Source organism: Vanessa atalanta, chromosome 29 (assembly GCF_905147765.1).
Source record: "Vanessa atalanta chromosome 29, ilVanAtal1.2, whole genome shotgun sequence".
NCBI classification, from domain to species: Eukaryota; Metazoa; Arthropoda; class Insecta; order Lepidoptera; family Nymphalidae; genus Vanessa; species Vanessa atalanta.
The window spans coordinates 1,133,432-1,154,063 of record NC_061899.1 but is presented as its reverse complement, the minus strand read 5'-3'; the positions used below and the strand labels follow the sequence as shown (position 1 = coordinate 1,154,063).

The following is a 20,632-nucleotide window of genomic DNA, read 5'->3' as shown; positions in this document are numbered from 1 at the left end:
AACTATACCTCACATGTTATTTTTTTTGTTTTTTTGTTTTATTAAATTATATTTATTTTTAGATCTTTCTTTTTTACTGAATGGAATTAGATAATTATCAATACAATATAAATCCAACGACTCAACTTTTTTAGTAAAATACAAGTACGGTATGCGATATTTTTGACATAATACTATTTTAAAAGTTACAAACCAAAAAAAAATTGTAAACTAATTATTAAAAACCCTTCTGACAGAAATTGTAAGGACCTTTACTACTTTATTGGCCGAGGGTCTTTATAATTCTAACCCTAAAAATGAGCTGTGTTGCAGTCCTGTCTCTGAAAACAAGTATAATAGCGTCCTATGCGTGTCCCAAGAATGCAAGCCTATGTGGATGTGCAATGTTCAATACATTTATACACTATTTCATATCGGCTCACAAAGCTGGTGCTTGCAATTTATATTTAAAAAAAATGATATCATTAAAAGCAATAATAAAAGTATATACTTATATGTAGCATACTTATATGTAGCAACAAGTTTTATCCGGGATGGAAAGGAGCGAAGAGGGTGTCAGATACCCTATAACCCAGGCGTATATGCACAATTTCAAATAGTTCAGTAACAAAGAAACAGACCTACTTTTACATCTGTAATAATAGTCACGAATAATATCTAATTGTATCTATAATATAATTGAAACTTTCTTTAGGTGATTTTTTTTACTTGTATGCTTATTGTTTAAGAAAAAATTATCATTGTATATTTTCTAAATTAAATACTTTGATAAAATATGTAATTATTTTTGATAGCGTAAACCGTAAAACGAAACGCATTTTTCTCAAACAAAAATGGCGTAGTTTGTTGAATGTCAGTGTTGTGAAAATGTAAAATAAATAAAAATGTTTAGACTCGTAAAAAGTGTTTTTATATGCCTTACTATTCTTCTCCTTATCATAGAAACATGTGAGTATAAAAATTTTATTCATACCATTCGAAATTATGTTTGTATCGAATATTATGTATATAGGTTTGAAAAAATTATTATTTTTCATCTTTAAAGGGCCTTGGTTCTATAATTGTTCATAACAGTTTGTTTAATGTACAGTTTTGTTAAAGGTTTTTCCTCAATTATAATAATTTGCAAAGGTTTCATGACATTTTATTGTGAAAAAAAATTCTAACGCAATGGTCTCTAACGAATTAACGGTATTTTTTTCGTTACAAACAGCATTCCTTTCTCTTTAAGCCTAATATTTAAATCTAACAGTTATATTTTTTAATCATTACTCAAATAAAGTCGAAATATAAACATACATTATATATTAATATGTGTAAAAATCAATCTGAAAAAATATTGTATTTGATAAGCATATACATCAATAAATTATGGTAACAAAGAAATTTAAAAAAAAAAATTGCGACAAAGTAGTTTTAATTGTACTTTATACAACCAATAACTCGAAAAAAAAAATATATTTAAATATTCACAACTTAAAACTTATACAAAGTTTAACCTTCTCATTCAATTTTAAACACCAGATAATAAAGGTCAGATAAAATTTCCTGAAGGTCTGTTAAACATGAAAACTGTCAACGGAATGTACATATATATGTATTATAAATTTATTTCTATGTTTACTCAACATATTGTGTATAATATACACTAATATATGAGGAGTTGCTATGCTTGTAATGCCAAACTGACAAAACAACAACCAATATACCTAAAACATACACCAGTAGCTGCAGAGTGTTTTGCAGAGTTTTTTTTTTTATATTATAGGTAGCTCGAAGCATTATGGTGCGATGGTTTATGGGCCACCTAACAATATAAATAGTCATAGATTTCTTCCTGGCCCTTTGGGCTATTGTGATCCTCACTCCTAGCAAAACCTTTTCAAGCAATTCCTAAAAATGAGGCATTTCTACTAAAAAAAATGTGGCATCGTGTCATATTTACATATTTGTAGTATAAACAACACATATTTGTTTAAATGAAGTATGAGGTTATGATCTCTGAATTATAAATATGTTAAACAATTAAAAATATTAATGTAATGTAACAGATTCTGAATGGTCAAGTCTTAGCCTCACCAATAAAAAAAATAACTGTATGTACTTGTATGTACTTAAAGCCATATCCATAATACTATTTGTTGAATGAGCTCTACTCGCATTTGGGTATGGTCTTCAGGTGCTTCATACCAAATTTAATCAAATTCAGTTCAATGGTTTTTATTGAAAGAGTAACAGACAGACAGTACTTACTTTTGCATTTATAATATTAAAGTATAAAATAAACTATGAAGACATGATTAAAAACGAACTGGACAGTTCTTTTAGTCAGAATGAATAGTTGTCATCATCATCCTCCTGCCCTTATCCCAATTTTACTTGGGGTCGGCGCAGCATGTCTTCTTCTTCCATACTTCTCTGTCAGACGTCATCTCACAAGTAACATTCTTTCTAACCATATCGTCTTTCACACAAGAATGAATAGTTGTATTGCAAATAAAAAATGTATTAAACGAATAAAGCGTGACTTTATTATTATTTTATATATAATTCTAAAATAAAAGTAGCCTACGATACTCCTTATTACATCAGCTATCTGCCAGTGAAAGTCCCACCAAAATCAGTCCAGCCGCTCCAGAGATTAGCCAAAACAAACAGACAAAAATTGAAAAATATTGTTATTTTGGTATATGTACCATGTATTATTATTACAAACAGACACTCCAATTTTATAATATGTATAGATAGATATATTAATCAAGGGCAGCATATAGTATATAACTGGGCTACAAAGTTCCATTGTATATGGAAAGTTCTTATACTCTTTACTCTTCTATGCAAACTAAAGTAAATCTCATAATTTATTCTTTGATTCCCAGGCTCAAGCGATCCACAGCCACCATTCTTAGCCCTCTACAGCCCCGGGGACACAGAGTATATAGATATTATTGTACGGCAGGAACATGATAATTTGACTCTGGTATGCGAGGTGCGGGGGGACACCACGCCGAGGGTCTACGTGTGGAACTATGTGAATGACAATGGAACGGATAGAGGCAGGTGAGGATCAGGGAGCATAATTATTTTTGCCATTATTTAAACTGTAACGACAAATTGCCACTGGAAGTGTTGTGTCTTACGCTGTTCTTATATTGAATTGCTAGTCTATTTGAATTAACCCTTTATATATATATATATTATGTATAATAAAAATGTTTTTCATGGTTTGCGAATATATTCTTGGGTCATGTTCGATATCAGGATATATAAAATAATTTATAAATTACTGAAACTGAAAATAATGTAATGTATTTTTGTGTAAAAAATACAACTTAAAAAGTTGCCATTTCAAAAATATTTGGGAATTTAGCTAGCTCAGGTAGGTGGGAAAATAGTTCCCTATGTTCCGACTAAGGGTTAAGTTATTAAAAATTAAATATATCTTTTTTTACAGACCTTTCAGCATAGAGCCAGCTGGGGGCGCGTCGGTGAGCAGTAAGCTAGAACGAACCAATCTCCAGCTATCGGACAGCGGTCACTACATGTGCTCTGCGCCCCCATTCAGCATCACCCTGTACATCTTGGTACAGCCTAGAGGTGAATATGAGTCGTATTACTTTACATGGCTGTCGTTAACTGCCCCGGGGCTTGATATGAGGTCACAGATCGCGGTTTTGGGTTCAAATCCCAGGTCGAACCGAGTCGGGTGCTGGGAGTGTACACTACAGTACACTTGTGCCTCGGTGCCACGTGGAGCACTAACACGGCGCGAGTACACGTGCGTGCGGGCGTGCAGGGCCGGCGTACTGCGCGCGCGGCGCCTTCTGGTGCGGGCCGCGCTGCGTGCTGCCGGCCTACGTGTGCGACGGCTGGCGCGACTGCCCGCAGGCCGAGGACGAGGCGCCGCCCTTCTGTCCGCCGCAGCCCTGCAGCCGTGAGTATACTTACTGCTCTATTCGATTACATTCATAAAATATTGCTTTGATTATGATATGGTGTACAGTTTTACAAAAAAAAAGGTTTTTTACATAAATAGGAGTTTTTACAAATTAAAATAGCCTTTTTTTTTCTTATTTATTGATTTTTGTGCTAATTAAAATAATAATTTACTTAAATTAATAATGAATTTACAATCAAAAGGATGACGATTTTAATGCTATTATATATATTGATAGTCATACTTTTACGACGCTCGAAGTTATTTTTTAAGAAACAATCTTGCTTATTTGTTATCGTGGCCCGTGACTCAGGGAACGACAAGCTGAACTGTTCGTCGGGTCGCTGCATCTCGGAGTCGGCGTGTTGCCGGGCGGGCTCCGCGCTGTGCCGCGAGCCCGCGTGCTGCGCCGAGCATCGCTACTCCACGCTGGCGGGTAAACATCACTTTGCTAAGATATATACCCCCCCCCCATCTCTCCTTTTTCTTCATCCATATCTTTATTCTGTTATTCCGTGTTTCTCGTGAATTATATCTATATTATAATGATTTAATAGTTTTTAATTTAAATTTTACTTTTAATATAAATCATATTATATTTGATTGACAAAATTTTGACCATAGAGTTGATGAAAAACAGACTTGGCAGACATTCAAGTGTTATCTGTTTGAGTATCCAGTAGTTTCTTTATATTAAAAATCTTTGTTAATTTATCCAAGTAATTTATATTACAATTTTATACGAAGAAAAAAATATTCTTAGCGCCTTTTTTTTACATACTTTTATCTGTATGAATGATTTGGATCTTTGCTTATATATATATATTTTTTTTTTTATGTATTGTTATTTCTACATAGATGTTCTGTCTATGCCGTTGTTATATCAAATCATGTAATTTCAATGTGTCTGCGTTTTATTAACAGGCAGTATAACAATTAGAATTATTGTCGTTTACATCCAACTCTGACAACTTCTTCATTGACTGTATGGGTGTATACATACATAAGCAGCCTGTAAATTTCTCACTGCTGGGCTAAGGCCTCCTCTCCCTTTGAAGGAGAAGGTTTGGAGCATATTCCACCACGCTCCTCCAATGCGGGTTGGTGGAATACACATGTAGCAGAATTTCGTTTGAAATTAGACACATGCAGGTTTCCTCGCGATGTTTTCCTTCACCGCCGAGCACGAGATGGATTATAAACACAAATTAAGCACATGAAAATTCAGTGGTGCCTGCCTGGGTTTGGACCCGAAATCATCGGTTAAGATGCGCGCGTTCTAACCACTGGGCCATCTCGGTAACTGGGTGTATAATAATACTAAACTTCGCGTTTATTCAAAAGATTTGTTAGGAATGTAAAAATCTACGACAGGTTTTGTTTTGATTTCGTTTCATTGTAAACCGCAAGTTCCTCATCTACGTTTGACAAAAAAAAATGATGCAACATTTATTTAAATTAAATTTTTAATGTCAATTAGTATACATTAGTGAAGTTAGAATTGGAGTTTGTCGATATCGATTTAGTTTGTAATTATGTTTACGTTTTTAATCTTATACAGCCGTTGCACTGTCGTCTAACCGGCCGGTTTGGCTGGAGCTCTTCAAAATTTGACCATGACCGGTTTTCTATGTGCAGCTATTGTTCCATAATCACTGGGACAAATATTATTTTGTCCTTATTAATGTATAACATTTCATAGCAAAGTCAGACATTATTAATTATACAAACTTTTTATACTTGTATATTTAAAGAGTTTCTTGTCGGTTCTTATTAGTAGAATCTACATTCCGAACCGGTGGTAGCTTTACTTGATATAGTTTAAATGTGTTTGTAAAAAAGTCTACTTGAATGAAGTATATTTTGTTTTTTTTTTTTAATGTACTTTTTGTTTATCTCCAGGTTACGTGGAAGTCGAGTTTCCGCCGCTGTTCGAAGACAGACACGCACCGGACGATTACGGGTTCATTCAGTCGACTATATACACGGTCACCGGTTAGTTATTGATGTATACTTTATTCCGATGGGAATAGGAGAGAATTTAAATAAACAACTATGACCTTGAATCGACATAACATTTGACTTACACTAGTGAGGAGAAAATTATTGAATGAATGGGTAATGAATGATAAGGAACGATATATTTTATTAGTTTTACGTAATTTTATGTTTTTTTTTTTTGATATTTTTTATATAAATTGCGGGTAAGTTACATATTTGAATTTTTAGATAGCATTATTTTTAGTCTTGAATAAAAATTGGTTGGAAAATAGACATCCATGTCTCTCTGAACATGTTGGGTTATGATAATGTGTTGATCGCTTACTTACACTCTATTCCAACCATAAGAGGAAAAAAGTCAAACAAACAACATCTGACAACAAACTGACGCGATATCATTGGTCGAGAGCTTGTCTAATCCATGACATACAGTGTGGTATAATAAATATAGATATATTAATCATGAACTCTCAGTAGTGCTCGATATAGAGGAGCTATAAGCGGATCGCATGAAATACGCAAGTCTACGGTTTGTTTGCCTTTTTTCCCGCTTCGATCGGAATGGGCTGTAGTTGCGAGATTGTTTATGTATATCCGTGTGTGTGTGCGTGCGGGCAGCGTGCGCGCTGATCTTCATGATCGCGGTGGTGCTGCTGGTGTCGGCGCTCTGCAAGATGCACATGAAGCGCGCCGCGCTGCGCGGGTACGCCGCCGCGCACCGCGACACCGCGCACCACTACGCCGTGAGTGGAGTAATATAAACGTAGCCTAAGTCAGGCCCTATCACATCAGCCGCCGGGGAAGGTCCCGTCAAAATCGGTCCAGCCGTTCCTGAGATTAGCCGGAACGAACAGACGGGCAGACAAAAATTGAAATAAATGTTGTTTCGGTATATGTACCGTGTATACATACATATGCATTAAGTAAAAGCAGGTTATTTAAATATTACAAGCAGACACTCCAATTTTATTATATGTATAGATTTGCAAATCTAAAAAACCCTGATTAAATGCTTTCTTGTAAGTATGAAATACCTTCTGGTACTGTATTTGGATGTTTTCATTGATATTTTAGTAACATTACAGAGCCAAAACTTTTTTTTTTAGTAGTAACTTTTTTTTATAGGCCCGCTACCCTCCCCGGTACGAAGCAGCCACAGCTAGATTGCTCGAGCCCGGGGCTTCAGCCAGCCCTGTCCGGAGTCCGCAAGTCACGTCCGTGAGTATACTTGTATAGTCTGATGGATTCTCGACACCAAAAAATACTATTTAACGTTACATTTAGACATTCAATGCATTTTTCTAAGAGTTCTGCTATATTGTACTGCCTTAGCCTATTCCAATGCAAGTAGGAAAAAAGGTAAACAAACCTTAGATTTATGTATTTCATGCGATTCGCTAATAACTCAGCTATATCGTGCACTACTAAGAGTTTATGATTAATATATATTTATTTATAATACAACACTATTGCACTTAACTGATTATATCTACTTTAATTTTACTTCCAAAATTCCGATAACAGTTTCGTCGACATTCAAAACGCCATTTCTCCGCAAATCCATAGCTAATATCACAGATCAATCAAGCTCTCGACCAATGATATCGCGTCAATTTGCTGTCAAATGTTGTTTGTTTGGCTTTTGTACTCTTGTGGTTGGAATAAAGTATATATTTATTTATAATACATCCATACATTTATTTCTAAATCCACTTTAATTTCACTTCCAAAGTTACGATTACTGTTACTGAGAATTTTTCGACAGGAAAACCCAGTAACACTATCGGCCCAGGCCGGAACCCAGTTCCTCGTAATCAGTAATATTTAACCACTAGACCTGATAGCTGAATGAGATTTAGACTATGTGTTAATTTAACAAGGTTTTTTTTTCTCTCTATTCCAGGAAGCAGGCAGTCCAACTTCACCACAGTCACCGATCGAGGCCACCGATGACCCAGCGTGCAATGGGGGCTTCGGACTCGCTCGGCTCTCTGCAATATTCTGCTCTAGGTACAGACAGGTAAGATCGTGAGTCGTGTTAAATGTATAAAATTGAATATGAACAGCGTGACTGGTTCAATAGGCAAGTATCAATGTCAGCTGTACAATAATTAGACCGTATTCTATAGAAAAGTTGTTTTATTGATAGTAATCCTGTTAAATTATATAAGAATTTGTTGAAAACCTGTCTGCCGATTGCAGCACCACCTGCCGGGTCCAAGCTAAACCATCCAAGGATCCACTCGAACACACACACAAACAAAAAACATCAAAATCGGTCCTGTTGTTTCGGAGTTTAATAAACATTCACACATACACAGGAATGTTATATATACATATTAATTTATTATATACGAGATCAATTATAAACACAAATTAAGCACATGAAAATTCAGTGGTGCCTGCCTGGGTTTGAACCCGAAATCATCGGTTAAGATGCACGCGTTCTAACCACTGCGCCATCTCGGCTCCTTTCATTTTATAATAATCCAGTCAAATAGTCTGTTGTTAATAGTTTAACATTGATCGCGAAATTTACAATCTTGTTAATTAGAAGTCACGCGTCGAAAATGCGGGCACGTGACAAACCCCAACGTTCTTGTTAAATACAAGAATTAAAAGAAAATACATACTTCCAATTGCGTACCTTTGGTAGCTTCACTTGTAATGAACTTGCTGACAATCCAAAAATAACTTCATTTTAACAAACTTACTGACTAACTTACCTGTAACAAAGTTTTAATATTATCAATCGTATATGTAATTATTTTCTCACATCATCATTATACCTGAACCCCTCCAGTCTTATTAAACAAAAGCGGTCTCGTGTTACAGGTACCCACCCAATGCTGCGACGTTGAAATGACAAACGTCAGATCAGCCTCGCTGACCAACTCGCCCACGAACCGAACCCGCACCCTCGACTACCGCTCCCCGACCTACTGCGACACCGACATGTACTTCACCAATCCGGACCTGACGGCGCGGGAGTTGAACTACATGGCAACTCCGATAGAATTCCTCAGGCGACGGACGTTCAGACGGAACACGATCGACAGGGTCATGGACCAGCTGTCCGTTCAGCGACCCCTGACCTTGCAGCTAGGTAGGTTCCAACTCAGCATACCCAGGTTCGGGAGACGGGCCGAGGAGCCTAGACCCGACACGCCGAACGTGGCCGAAATAAACATAGACGACCTGGAGTTCGTTAGACTACACTCGCGCGAAACGTACACTCTAAACGGTAGAACGATAAGGTTGCTCGGGGCTAACTTCGAGAACTATCCAGTCATGGACAGTTCGCGGCCCCCCCCGTACAATGAAGCGATGCGATACAAGTACGGCCCTCCCCCCGAGTATTTGAGCAGGGAGGGGATTAACGGACAAGGTCAAAGTGACTGCACAGAGAACGAAGCGAGGAGCAACGTCGAAATGCCTCCCTGCTACGAGGACCTCGCATCCGGTATCGACTCTAATGCGAATATCGATAACTTGACGGTTGACGTTATCGATATTTCGGATAATTCGAATAATAATATAACCTCCGTTGATATAGTTGATAATACGAACGTTGACAATAATTTTAATTCGGACAACGATAATAATATGTTTGTTGAAACGGTTAATTCTGTTAATCCGGTTAACTCGTCTAATTTAATCAACGATAGTTCGGTTCCTGAGACGATAAGTTCCGTTATCGATAACTTGCCAGCTATAGATAGTGACGTGAACGCGAACGACAGTTACAACGGCATTGCGTAACGTCGCTTAAGTGATTTTATTTTTTAAGTGTTATATATTATTTGTTATATGTTATTATATATATATATTATAATAATTTGTCAATCACGGTTTCATAAAAATGTCTTATTTATTATATATAAGACATATTTATATAGCTTGTTTGTGATAGTTACATAAACGTACGATAGATGGCGCTTTAGTCGTTTCGGATAATTGCTAACAATTTTTTGTTATCTTAGATTTTCGCGATTATTACACATTGAAATAAAACTAGTTTTTAACGGATTTAATCGCGTATCTGGTCTGCCCGTGACCACGAACACTGCAAAGTGCTCGAAACGTCGGGATGTTAAAATAATTAATATACGCGATTAAATCCGTTAAAAACTAGTTTTATTTCAATTTTTTGTTAATCATTCCTAGTATTCAATTCAAGTGCAGTTTAAAATCCCAGTTCAGTTTAAAGTTTAGCAATGTTTAATAATTTCAATTGTACATTTCAATGGTCGGAGGAGTAAAGATAAACGAACCTTAGATTTACATATTCCACGTGGTTTGCTAATCGCTCTGCTGTATTGTACACTACTATCAGTTCTTGATTAATGTATCTTTATTTATAATACAACAATATTTGACTTAAATACTTATATCAACTTCAATTTTACTGACGAAGTTCAAATAACTCTGTCAACATCCAAAGTGTATCTTTATCTCTAATCATATATATATATATATATAATAGACATTGGTGCTGTAAATAATATTAACCATTTCTTACATAACCAATGCGCCAACAAACTCGGGAACTAAGATGTTTTGTCTCTTATTTCTGTACACTGGCTCACTCACCCTTCAAATCGAAACGTAACAATACTTATGAAACTACCCAGAGGAGTTTACATAACGACCTACCACTAAGTATGTAATTATTTAGATCTCGACAAATGACGTCACAATTCAAGGTCGAAAGCGTTTATTTATCTTTACTCCTACTATTGTAATCAACTATATATTATATTAATACCCGCGATATATGTGTCCGCATATAACAGGTTTAAACTAGTTTCCGCTGATCAAAGTTAGATTAAAGCGACGAATGCACTAGGGAACGTTTAGTCCCGCAACACGGCGCGCAACACCCAAACTGCGCTACAGCAACATTTTAAGTTACACGATACATGTTGCATGCTCTCACATTGTCGCCTCATTCGTCACCGAGTGTAGTTTTGTACGCAACTTGCCTCTAAATATTTATCTTGAAGGCTGACTGCCTCGTTGGTCTATTGACTGGATATGAAGTCGCAGATTGAAAGGGTGGGTTCAAAATATGAGTCGGGCTGGTAAAAAGTTATAGGGTTTTCTATCAAAAGATTTTCAGTCCCTTGCCTCGGTGTGCATGTAAAGCCGTTGGTCCTGCGCCTGAACTCTTATCGGAGTATCAGAGTGAGCGAATAAATAGATAGATATAATAGTTCATCATTAGCACGTTTTATTCCGAAATACCAATACAAATGTACCCTTTAATCGCCACGGGCGTCTTTTCTATAAAATGTTCCGCGGCATTTGTCTCGAGACATTCTAGTGTACCGTTGCTTAACTGATTCAATTCAAATGAATTGTTATTGGTCGATGGCAACTGATGACGTATTGACCGACCAATGAGCGAGATTAATTTATCGGTACGTTCGTTCAGAACCGGCATAAATCGAATTATAGTTTCTTAATTTTTTTTATATACTATTGAATATTCAAGATTTTTTCTAAGTTATATTATACTAGTTGAATCTGCGGCTTTGTAAAACTTTATCGATAGCACACAAATCATCATCCCCAATTTTACCCCATCGAGGGTGTATTAAAGAGCAATGTCTTTCCCGGAACTCGAACTATCTCCATAACAAATTTCATCTAAATCGTTTCAGCGGTTTAAGCGTGAAGAGGTAACAGACAGAGTTACCTTCGCATTTATAATATTAGTATAGATTATTTGTAAACCAACCGGTCGGAACAGAACCGACAAGAAACTAATTTTTCATATAATTAATAATTAATGTTTTTTTTTTAAAGTAAGATTTAAATTTATTAATTGGCAATACCGACATAATCATTACAAGTAAGACATAGTATAAAAATATACATTTTGGTATTTTAATATGTCTATATATGTGAAGTTTTTGGATATATTATATTAATCGTATATGCTTGTATGTTTAAAGAAAAAAGACCATGAAATTCACGCTTGTGACCTCAGTAGTTTCAATTTAAAACGGAGGACATTGCGACGCATATAATAATTTTACATATATACTAAAACCTCCAAAACTGATGTAGCTAACATCTACTGGTATAAGTTTTATGTATATTGGTTTAGTCTTTTTCTTAGTTATTTAACTAAATCTATATAAAGCAGTTTCATCTCAATTATATTCGATACAGCTCAGTCAATAAAATGTGTCGATTTGGAGATAAAGGGTTCAATTTCAAATATCGCTTAGTGAATCATTCGCTATAGTTAAATAAAATTATCTGTCTGTGTTTCACAGAATCGTTTTCAATATGAATGGTCTGTGCCCAGCAGTGGGATCAATGGACTTTTTTTTATAATACTAATAATACAATGCCTTGAACAATGAATAAACTAGTCAGATTCTATTGCAGCTTTAATCTATAATATCCAGTTAGTAAATTCCTTTTATAAAATATTATATATAATCATAGCTGTATATATGTTACTGTAAAAGCTCGAACTAAGGTAAATGTTAAGATTTTCCAGTAAAACCTAAGATTTACCGACATAAATTGGTGAATGTAAGTATTTATTATAAAGAGACGACTTTTTCGGACTTTTACCATTCCAACCTAACCTCACATGTAAATCCTAATATTTACCAAGTGAACGATGGTAAAAGTTCGAATCACAAAGTTTTATGGACATTTACCATTCGTAATCGGTAAATCTTAGGTTTTACTGGAAAATCTTAAGATTTAAGGTATTTCGAGCTTTTGCAGTAACATATATATATGTTAGACAATAAATAATAATACAAAAATTAACTAAAGACATACAACAGTGATTTTTATCTCAGTATATTATGATAAATATATAAAAATAAAATCAAAATCAGATATATGAATCATTTTACAAGATAATCAAAAACTACCATCGGTTCCGTTGTAGATTCTATCGAAGAGAACCGGTAAGAAACTAAGTAGTACCTCTTCAACATTACAAATAAGAGTATCCGTCTATATATAATATTTAGACTACTGATTTTCTTACCGGATTAATAAAACGTTACATAAACGTAACGTTTAATAAAACGTTAATTAAAAAATTTTGGTATAGAAAGACAAGACAGAATAATTATGACTAAGACATATTACAACTTACTGAAATGTCTATTCCAACGGCGAGAGGAGTTATTTTTTTGGACCTGACGTAATTCCTGCGGGATCGGGTCAAAAAAGTTTCGTAGACATACACTTAGTTTTTTTTTTTTTTTTGTAATGTTATTTTCAATTGAAACGTTTTACCTAGTAAATTATTTGATCATTAGCGTAAAATCTGGTGATTTTGATATGAAAACTTTTCGCATAGTCTGTGTATCGGTAACGCCAAGACGCGAATACAAGTGTAACTAGAATTCATACTAAAAGCGTACTTGCTGGTCGCTCTTATTGTATGCACACTATCGAATATTTATTTTCAAAATGTCTGCATGTCCATACCACGAAACGAGCGACCAAAGGAAGTTATTCCTGAACGGTCATTGGTTCATGCGCGTGACCTTCATTAACCAAATTCGTCTTCGTTTGTCTGTATACACGCGCATCGACCAATGCGGTGCAAATATTTGTGCTCTAGGAATTCAACTCGTGGTCGATAATCACGGCTGAAAGTGTTGACGTATTATTGTTAAAGTTATTAATACGTTTTGTTTGAATTTAATAGACAATTCATATTAGTGGCGTAGCGGATACGCTTATCTATGTTCAAATATTGTTATTGTTAATTGATAACAAAATAAACACGGTCTAGATGATAGTAGGGCAACCGTTTCAGCCATATTCGATCAGTGGCGTAGGTAAGCAAAGGTGTATAGGAAAAGAATCGGGCCCTCACTTCCTCTTAAACGTATATTGCCCTTTAAAATTTAAGATTGGAAAAAATATCTTGTGAGCAGGGTCGAAGTTTTCTAGCTTCAAGAGCTGGAGAGATGGCTGACCCGCACTTTTCAAAGCTTAGGTTAGAGGGCCCCCTGAGCTCCGGGGTCCCGGTGCACTGCACTACCTGACCCTACAATATCTACGCCACTGTATTAGATCTAGTGACGTCATTTACTTCAAAATAGATACTCATTGAATCTCACGATATTTCATAACTCGAAGTCGGATGACACGTTCAGTCTTAAGTGGTTACAAAAATAAAACGAACAGGGTAAATACACTCATTACCTTGATTAATATATTTGAGATAAATATTGTGATTTGTCATCTACGCGTTCTATCCAATGGCAGGAGCAGTAGAGATAAACATACTTTGTTTTTCATATTCCTAATAGTCCTGCAAATTTTTTAAACTGCATAATATATACTAGAAACAGTCCCCGATTAATATATCCTTATTTAAAATATAACAATCTTTTCCAAACTACTTATATCCACTTTAAATTTAACTCCACAGCTTACATAGCAAATTTACTGGCATTCAAATCAAAATATACTTTATTTAAGTAGGCTTTTCCAGGCAATTTTGAATCGCCTTTTAAAAAACTATATCAAGTGAAGCTACCACCATTTCGGCAAGTAGATTCTACCAAGAAGAACTGCCAAGCAACTCAGTAGTTACTCCTTTTCAACGCTTCCCTTTCTCACCATCGCACTTATAATTTAGATAAACCAAATATGTCATGTCGATTGAAGGTCAAAGGTTTATTTGTTGTCACTCCTGCCATTGGAATTTACTTTAAATGTAAGCTAAAAAAAATCAGAGTATGCCAACCGTACTTCTATGAATCATTTTAATTAATACAAACTTTTCTCTTAACAATGTTGTAAGGGTGGAAGGTATATTAAAAAAATAAGTGTTATGTTGACGGTACACATATAAAGCTATAAATAATAATTAATCATCGCTACGTCACTGTGATTCGTAAATTAATATCCTACCTCCATTGGAAAACAATAAATGAAACGAGACCGACCAAAAATGCTTTACAATATAAATAAAATAAAAAAAAAAAACAAATATTCAGTAAATAAAATATATTTAATGATTCTTGTTGATTTGGGTCATTTTGTTTCGCAATCTGTAATATATAACTTTATAGGCAAAGACAAAACAAGGGGTTAATTCTACTAACAAGTTCGTTCGATCGAAGTTAGATCGAAATAGAATCGGAAACCTATCGTAACCTTTATGGAGTCGAATTGGTTTTCAAATTTTTGGCATCAGTTTATAAACAGTTTTGTTTGATAGATGAGCTTTAGTGTTATCAATACAAAAAAAAATGTGATTAGAAAAAGCGTTGATGTTTACCTAAAATTTTCTACTATATTTCGACTAGTACACGAACACTAGTAATTTAAAAGATACTTTTAAATATGCTTAGTCACAATCGCTTTCGTTCTGATACTCAAAGCCGATTATCGAATCACATCGTCTTCATTGTCCAATCACCAATCACCGCTCAGAAATGTTTTCATGTCATTGCTGGTGATGATGATGTATGAAAAAATAAAATTGTATTCATACGGTTCCTGTAGACGATGAAGATACTTCTTATTTGAGTTATACCTATATATTGGTGGTAGGGCTTCGTCCAAGCCCATCTGGTTGGGTATCACCAACAAATCATGTATTCTACCGCAAAACAGCAATACTTAGTATCGTTGTGGCAAAGTCACACACAGACATATAATCTCAGCTCCCATTGTTGGTGGCGTATTGGTTATGTAATTTCACACGGCACCAATGTCATTGGACATTGGTGACCAACTACCATCCAAATTAAAAAATATATAAGACTCAGTTTCTGCTTAAACACGACGCTTTTTTATCGTTATTTCTAGTCGATTTAAAATACTCAATATTAATAATCATTACCCGACTATGGTATAAAAACTATGATTGTACGATACAAACGCCAAGTAACCCCTCTTCGAATATAATAAGAAATAAAATTCAATAGGATACGCCTTAGGCTAGCTCTATGATATTATTGGAGTTTTCGTTTGGTCTTCTACTACGATACGCATAAAAAGTCACGACTCCTGAACTCTTTCCGTTCGCACTTGTGTTTGCAATTACACTTGATCTACGCTGTGGTCTCCCTTAAGAATGCCTGACGTAACTTAAATTGTTGAGGTGAACGATTTATCTTGTTAAAGTTCGGTGACTTTTGACCAAAAGGTAAATTCTGTCAAAAGATGTTTGGTCATACTTCTCCATAGTCGGGTGTGATTCTTATTTCCATTGCCAATAGCGATTGATTCAAACTGCCATTAACTTTATTCATAATATAAATCGCTTTAATAATATTTTTGTAACACTTTACAATGAAAATATATAATATATACGTCAATAAAATAAATCATTGACGCCTTTGAAAGAAAAATGTCAGTTCGTGATCATTATTTTTTATCTGTTGCATATGTTAATTCGATAAACAAAATGACCCAATGAAAAATACATAGTATATAATATTATATATCTATATGTATATAGAAGAAATATGTATTAGAATAAGTACTTAGATAATTGTAAATAATCGACTTAGTATCGTTTAGTTTAATTAAAATTTAGTTGTAAGTCTTTTTTTTTTTTCTTTGAAGGGCTAAATATAATATTGACTTATTTTGAAATAGTCAATTTAAAAAAAATCATTGAATTTCAGTACAAGTTTTGCGAATTCAATGTATTACAAAAAATCTGATGGTATAATCTGTTTCCGATATCGTTACGTAGTTTTTATAACAGTACAATGACCCTGGGTAGGAGATTTAGGGGTAGTAAAGATCGAAGTTGTTAACTATGTAACTCCCAAGGATATGGTATGGTTTTGGGTAGAAAATTATGCTAAATAAAGATGTTTCGTTGACCATCTATGTTTAATTCTAGGGTAGGGTCGACAAAATAGGTATTGTGGTTTTCTGTTAAGAAATCAAAATCAAAATATTTTGTATTCAAGTAGGCTCGTAAAAGAACTATTGAATCGTTATCTTACAGTGTTAAATTAAATATAAAGCTACAGGTAAAGTAGTTTCTACCGAGAAGAACCGGCAAGAAACTCAGTAGTTACCCTTTGTTATCATATGAATTACAATTACAGAGTATGTCAGTAAAGTACAATAAAATTTAAATATTTAAGTTGTCTGTTTCGCACTCCTGTGCCTCGGAAATGTGCCTAACATCTTTCTAAATTGGGTTTTCTAATTAAACTATACCTATAAAGTATGATTCAATACCAATTGAGGAGAGGGGAGGTCAAGGTTATCAGAAGCGTAAGGGTGAAACACACCCTTCCAACGCTAAACAGAATAAAGTAACGTAGATAATGAACGGTCCAAAAATAATATAAGGGAATTAATTTTACTATTGTAATTATTTTAATGTATACACTCTCTTAGTAAGAGGTAGCGTTAGCAAAACATTAAGTACTGTCAAATCATAGACTGTCGACAAAATAATCGGCACTAATGTATAGTTATTTTTATTGTATAAATTTCCTTGCCATATAAAACTAAATATTAATTTGAAACAATGGTTATACTATTTCAAATATTATGTACTTAATATAATTTTTTTCAATTGGCAACATCACAAGACGCAAGATTGAATGTTTTGAAATGTTTAGATAATAAAATCGCTTTGTAATGAATTTTATTTTTGTGATAATCTCTTATAAAGTTTATCGTATAAGTGTAATTGTTATAACGTAGTTGTATGCACATAAAACAATAAATAACATATCACATAAAACCACGGCTTTCCACGTATTTAAATGTTTTTTTGAGATTATATATAGTGTTAGTATGTGCTTCGGTGATTGAGGAAAGGCGTGGCGAAATAATCACTGTTCTATTAAGACACTGTAAATTTTTGGCTATTTTTTTTTATCATAGACATAGCTTGATAAAGGAGATGACGTCTGTTTTCATATTCATAGAGAAGAAATGATCTTTTTAAATTGGCAATGCTTCTAGAATACAAAAGCCTGATGTAAGATTCGATCTAAAGTTAACTGGGACCCCTTGTGTGCTCCAGAAGGTTCCAAGAACATATTTATGTTACGTTCATGGTTATTTTATGATATGTCAAATGTTTATATTAAAGAAAAATGTACAACAAATACATGTAAAATTTTTTGTTATGTATTTTAATTTTCTCTTGTTTATAATTAAGCTCCGTTTACATGATTCGATATTATTGTTTAAGCCAAAGCGATATAAATCGTCTTTCGAAAATTTTAATTATTTTTTGAGCAATAGTGGTCGGTCAACTAAAATCGAATCGTGTGATCGCATTTCGCAATCCTTTCTTCAATCATTCCAAGCAACGCAAGATTGCGTCACGAGGTAATATATTACATAATATAATATATTATTATAGTACAAAATCCAGCCTTTAAAATGCCTTACAGCTGTAATTATAAGCGAATAAAATCTATGTTTTAGAAATGCTGTTTTATTTTCCCGCCTTTTGTGACAAGTCGCCTCCTTCCACAGGTTATAAATATTGTGTGCTATGGTAAATATATACAAACTTTTATGTGGTCAAAATTCACGCTCGAGCATGTATTTTATTCGCTCTGTGATTCAAACATTTACGTAATTATTTATTGAATAGTTAAAATAATTTCCACGCTCATTATTTTTAAATTGAATGAAGTTTAAAACTTTCAATCTCCTTCCTTTTCCTTATACATCTCAGTCGTGAAAAATAGGAACAAAAAAGTGCATAATTCACTCATGTAACCATAGGAAATAAAGTTTTCAGATGATTATCATTTTAATAGTTGGTCACGGGTTTAAAGTTAAAAAAATATAGCAATCAACGCCATCTTTTGCAATTTTATTGAACTACATTCTCAAATTTATTCATACAGACAATATCGCTGTACTACATAGATGTCTGCTGTAACACAATAAAGGGGACCAATCCTACTATTGTAACAGTTACGATACGATTCCGATCCAACTTCGACCGAACCTAAACTGGATTGTATTCTAAGTAAAAATAGGAGAACGACCGCGGCTACGACAAGGTTTCGATTTTATTGACAAATTGAGAATTTATTAGTAGAATTGACCCCCAAGAATATCTGGATGAATGGGACACAATCGGGATTCTCATTCATTTAAAGGCTGGCATTCATAAAATGTAATTTTGAATCAAAGATGATTTACTACAAGCAGTTGTAAATATATTATTAATATTGTAATGCTTTTTTCCCGTTTTAGACGGCAATGATCGAACGCTCGCAGCCATGAGCGATGCTTCTAAATAATTTATCTCGCTTTGCGCGTTTCGCCTTGGTCTATGCGTTTTAAATGTTTTAAATGGTACAAATTAAAAAGTATAAAGATTAATGACAGTCGAAAAAAAAGATTTCTAGAACGAAAAAAGAACTAATTAAGTAATTATTAGTGACATAAATAATTAAATACGAAAATAGAAAATCTTTAATTAGATAACAACTTCATTCATATTATGCATTAATTCGTTAAGCCGTTAATTAACAAAGATACAAATCTGCGTAACGGATTAGTTTTTGAGTTAACTCCAAAATATTTATTTGAATGCTTTTTTTATGACCGTTAATTTGAACTTCGGCGAGTCGCATAGCTATTTATAAGCTGTGGAGGAATTAGTGAGGGAATTTATGCGTTTTTTTTTTTTGTATTGTAAATTATCCACGTCTGTCCGTGCCGTTATATAAAATGATTTACGCTTATTATGTCATTTTAATGTACCCGTATTTTATTGCTATGCATCATAATCTCAATTTTTGTACTGTAAATTGATGTGTTTGCAAAAGTTTGCGTTAAACTCTACGACGACGATTTCTTCATTGACTCGGAGTTTCTTTCGTGTGATTTTGGATTTGTCAACTGGTCTGGATCGTCTTTAGCCAGCTTTTCCCGAATCTGGTCGCCATTTTGAGATTGTAATGGAGAATATCTTTAGTGTTTGTCAGTAGTGGCCTCTTTACGAGTTTCCCTATTGATGGATTTACAATTATTCTAAAATATTATAGTGTATATTATTTTTTTCCTGTCTAATCTCTCCCAATTGTCAATTTCAATTGATTAAAAACGTGAACACAAAGTTAAAAAGGGTTTTTCTATGCCCTATGGAGTTTTAAGGGTTTGGTCAGCATTGTTCAACCCTTAAAGCAAGCGAAGTCGCGGACGAAAACTATCTTTTCTGTAAATAATATTTAATCAAAGACGAGGAGATGATCCCATAAACATTTTTAACTAGTAACAGCCTCAGTAGCTAAAAACCTAATAAAAATATTGTTTACATGCTGGTAAATCACGACGAGTGTTTGAACGATTCATGGAAGAAGAATGATAACCCTTTCACGAACAGTTTCGACATCAGCATGTTCTCAAAACTCAAGAAACTAAGTGTTATCCTAAGCAATAAGTTTTTTTTTATTCAAAAAGGCAAAAGCGAATCTATTGGACGTTTATCTATAATAATATATAAATTGTTCCTACTATCCGTTATTCGTTGCAGTCAAATACACCAAATAAATGACAATCCAGCAAATTACGCCTCTTAAATCATATTTCTATCTGTAACCAAAACGTAGCGTCTCTTGAATACAGTAACTAGTCATTAGTCAGTCATATTTCGCTAGCGTCATTTCAAACTAGTATTCACTGGTTTCGTCTGGATTTTTTCTTATCGCACAATTGTGTTTAAGTGTTTTTAATGCT

The 20,632-nt window shown here is 34.1% G+C and overlaps 1 protein-coding gene across 1 annotated transcript; it reads left to right on the top strand.

Annotated features, from left to right (window-relative positions):
• Positions 1-833: 833 nt before the first annotated feature.
• On the top strand, positions 834-9,946 carry LOC125074992. The gene is made up of 10 exons (XM_047686514.1): positions 834-948; positions 2,880-3,060; positions 3,455-3,597; positions 3,797-3,934; positions 4,251-4,373; positions 5,840-5,932; positions 6,557-6,681; positions 7,064-7,156; positions 7,842-7,958; positions 8,774-9,946. The coding sequence occupies exons 1-10, from the start codon at positions 885-887 to the stop codon at positions 9,698-9,700; spliced, it is 2,004 nt and encodes a 667-aa protein (XP_047542470.1). The 5' UTR covers positions 834-884; the 3' UTR covers positions 9,701-9,946.
• The last annotated feature ends 10,686 nt before the right edge of the window (positions 9,947-20,632 follow it).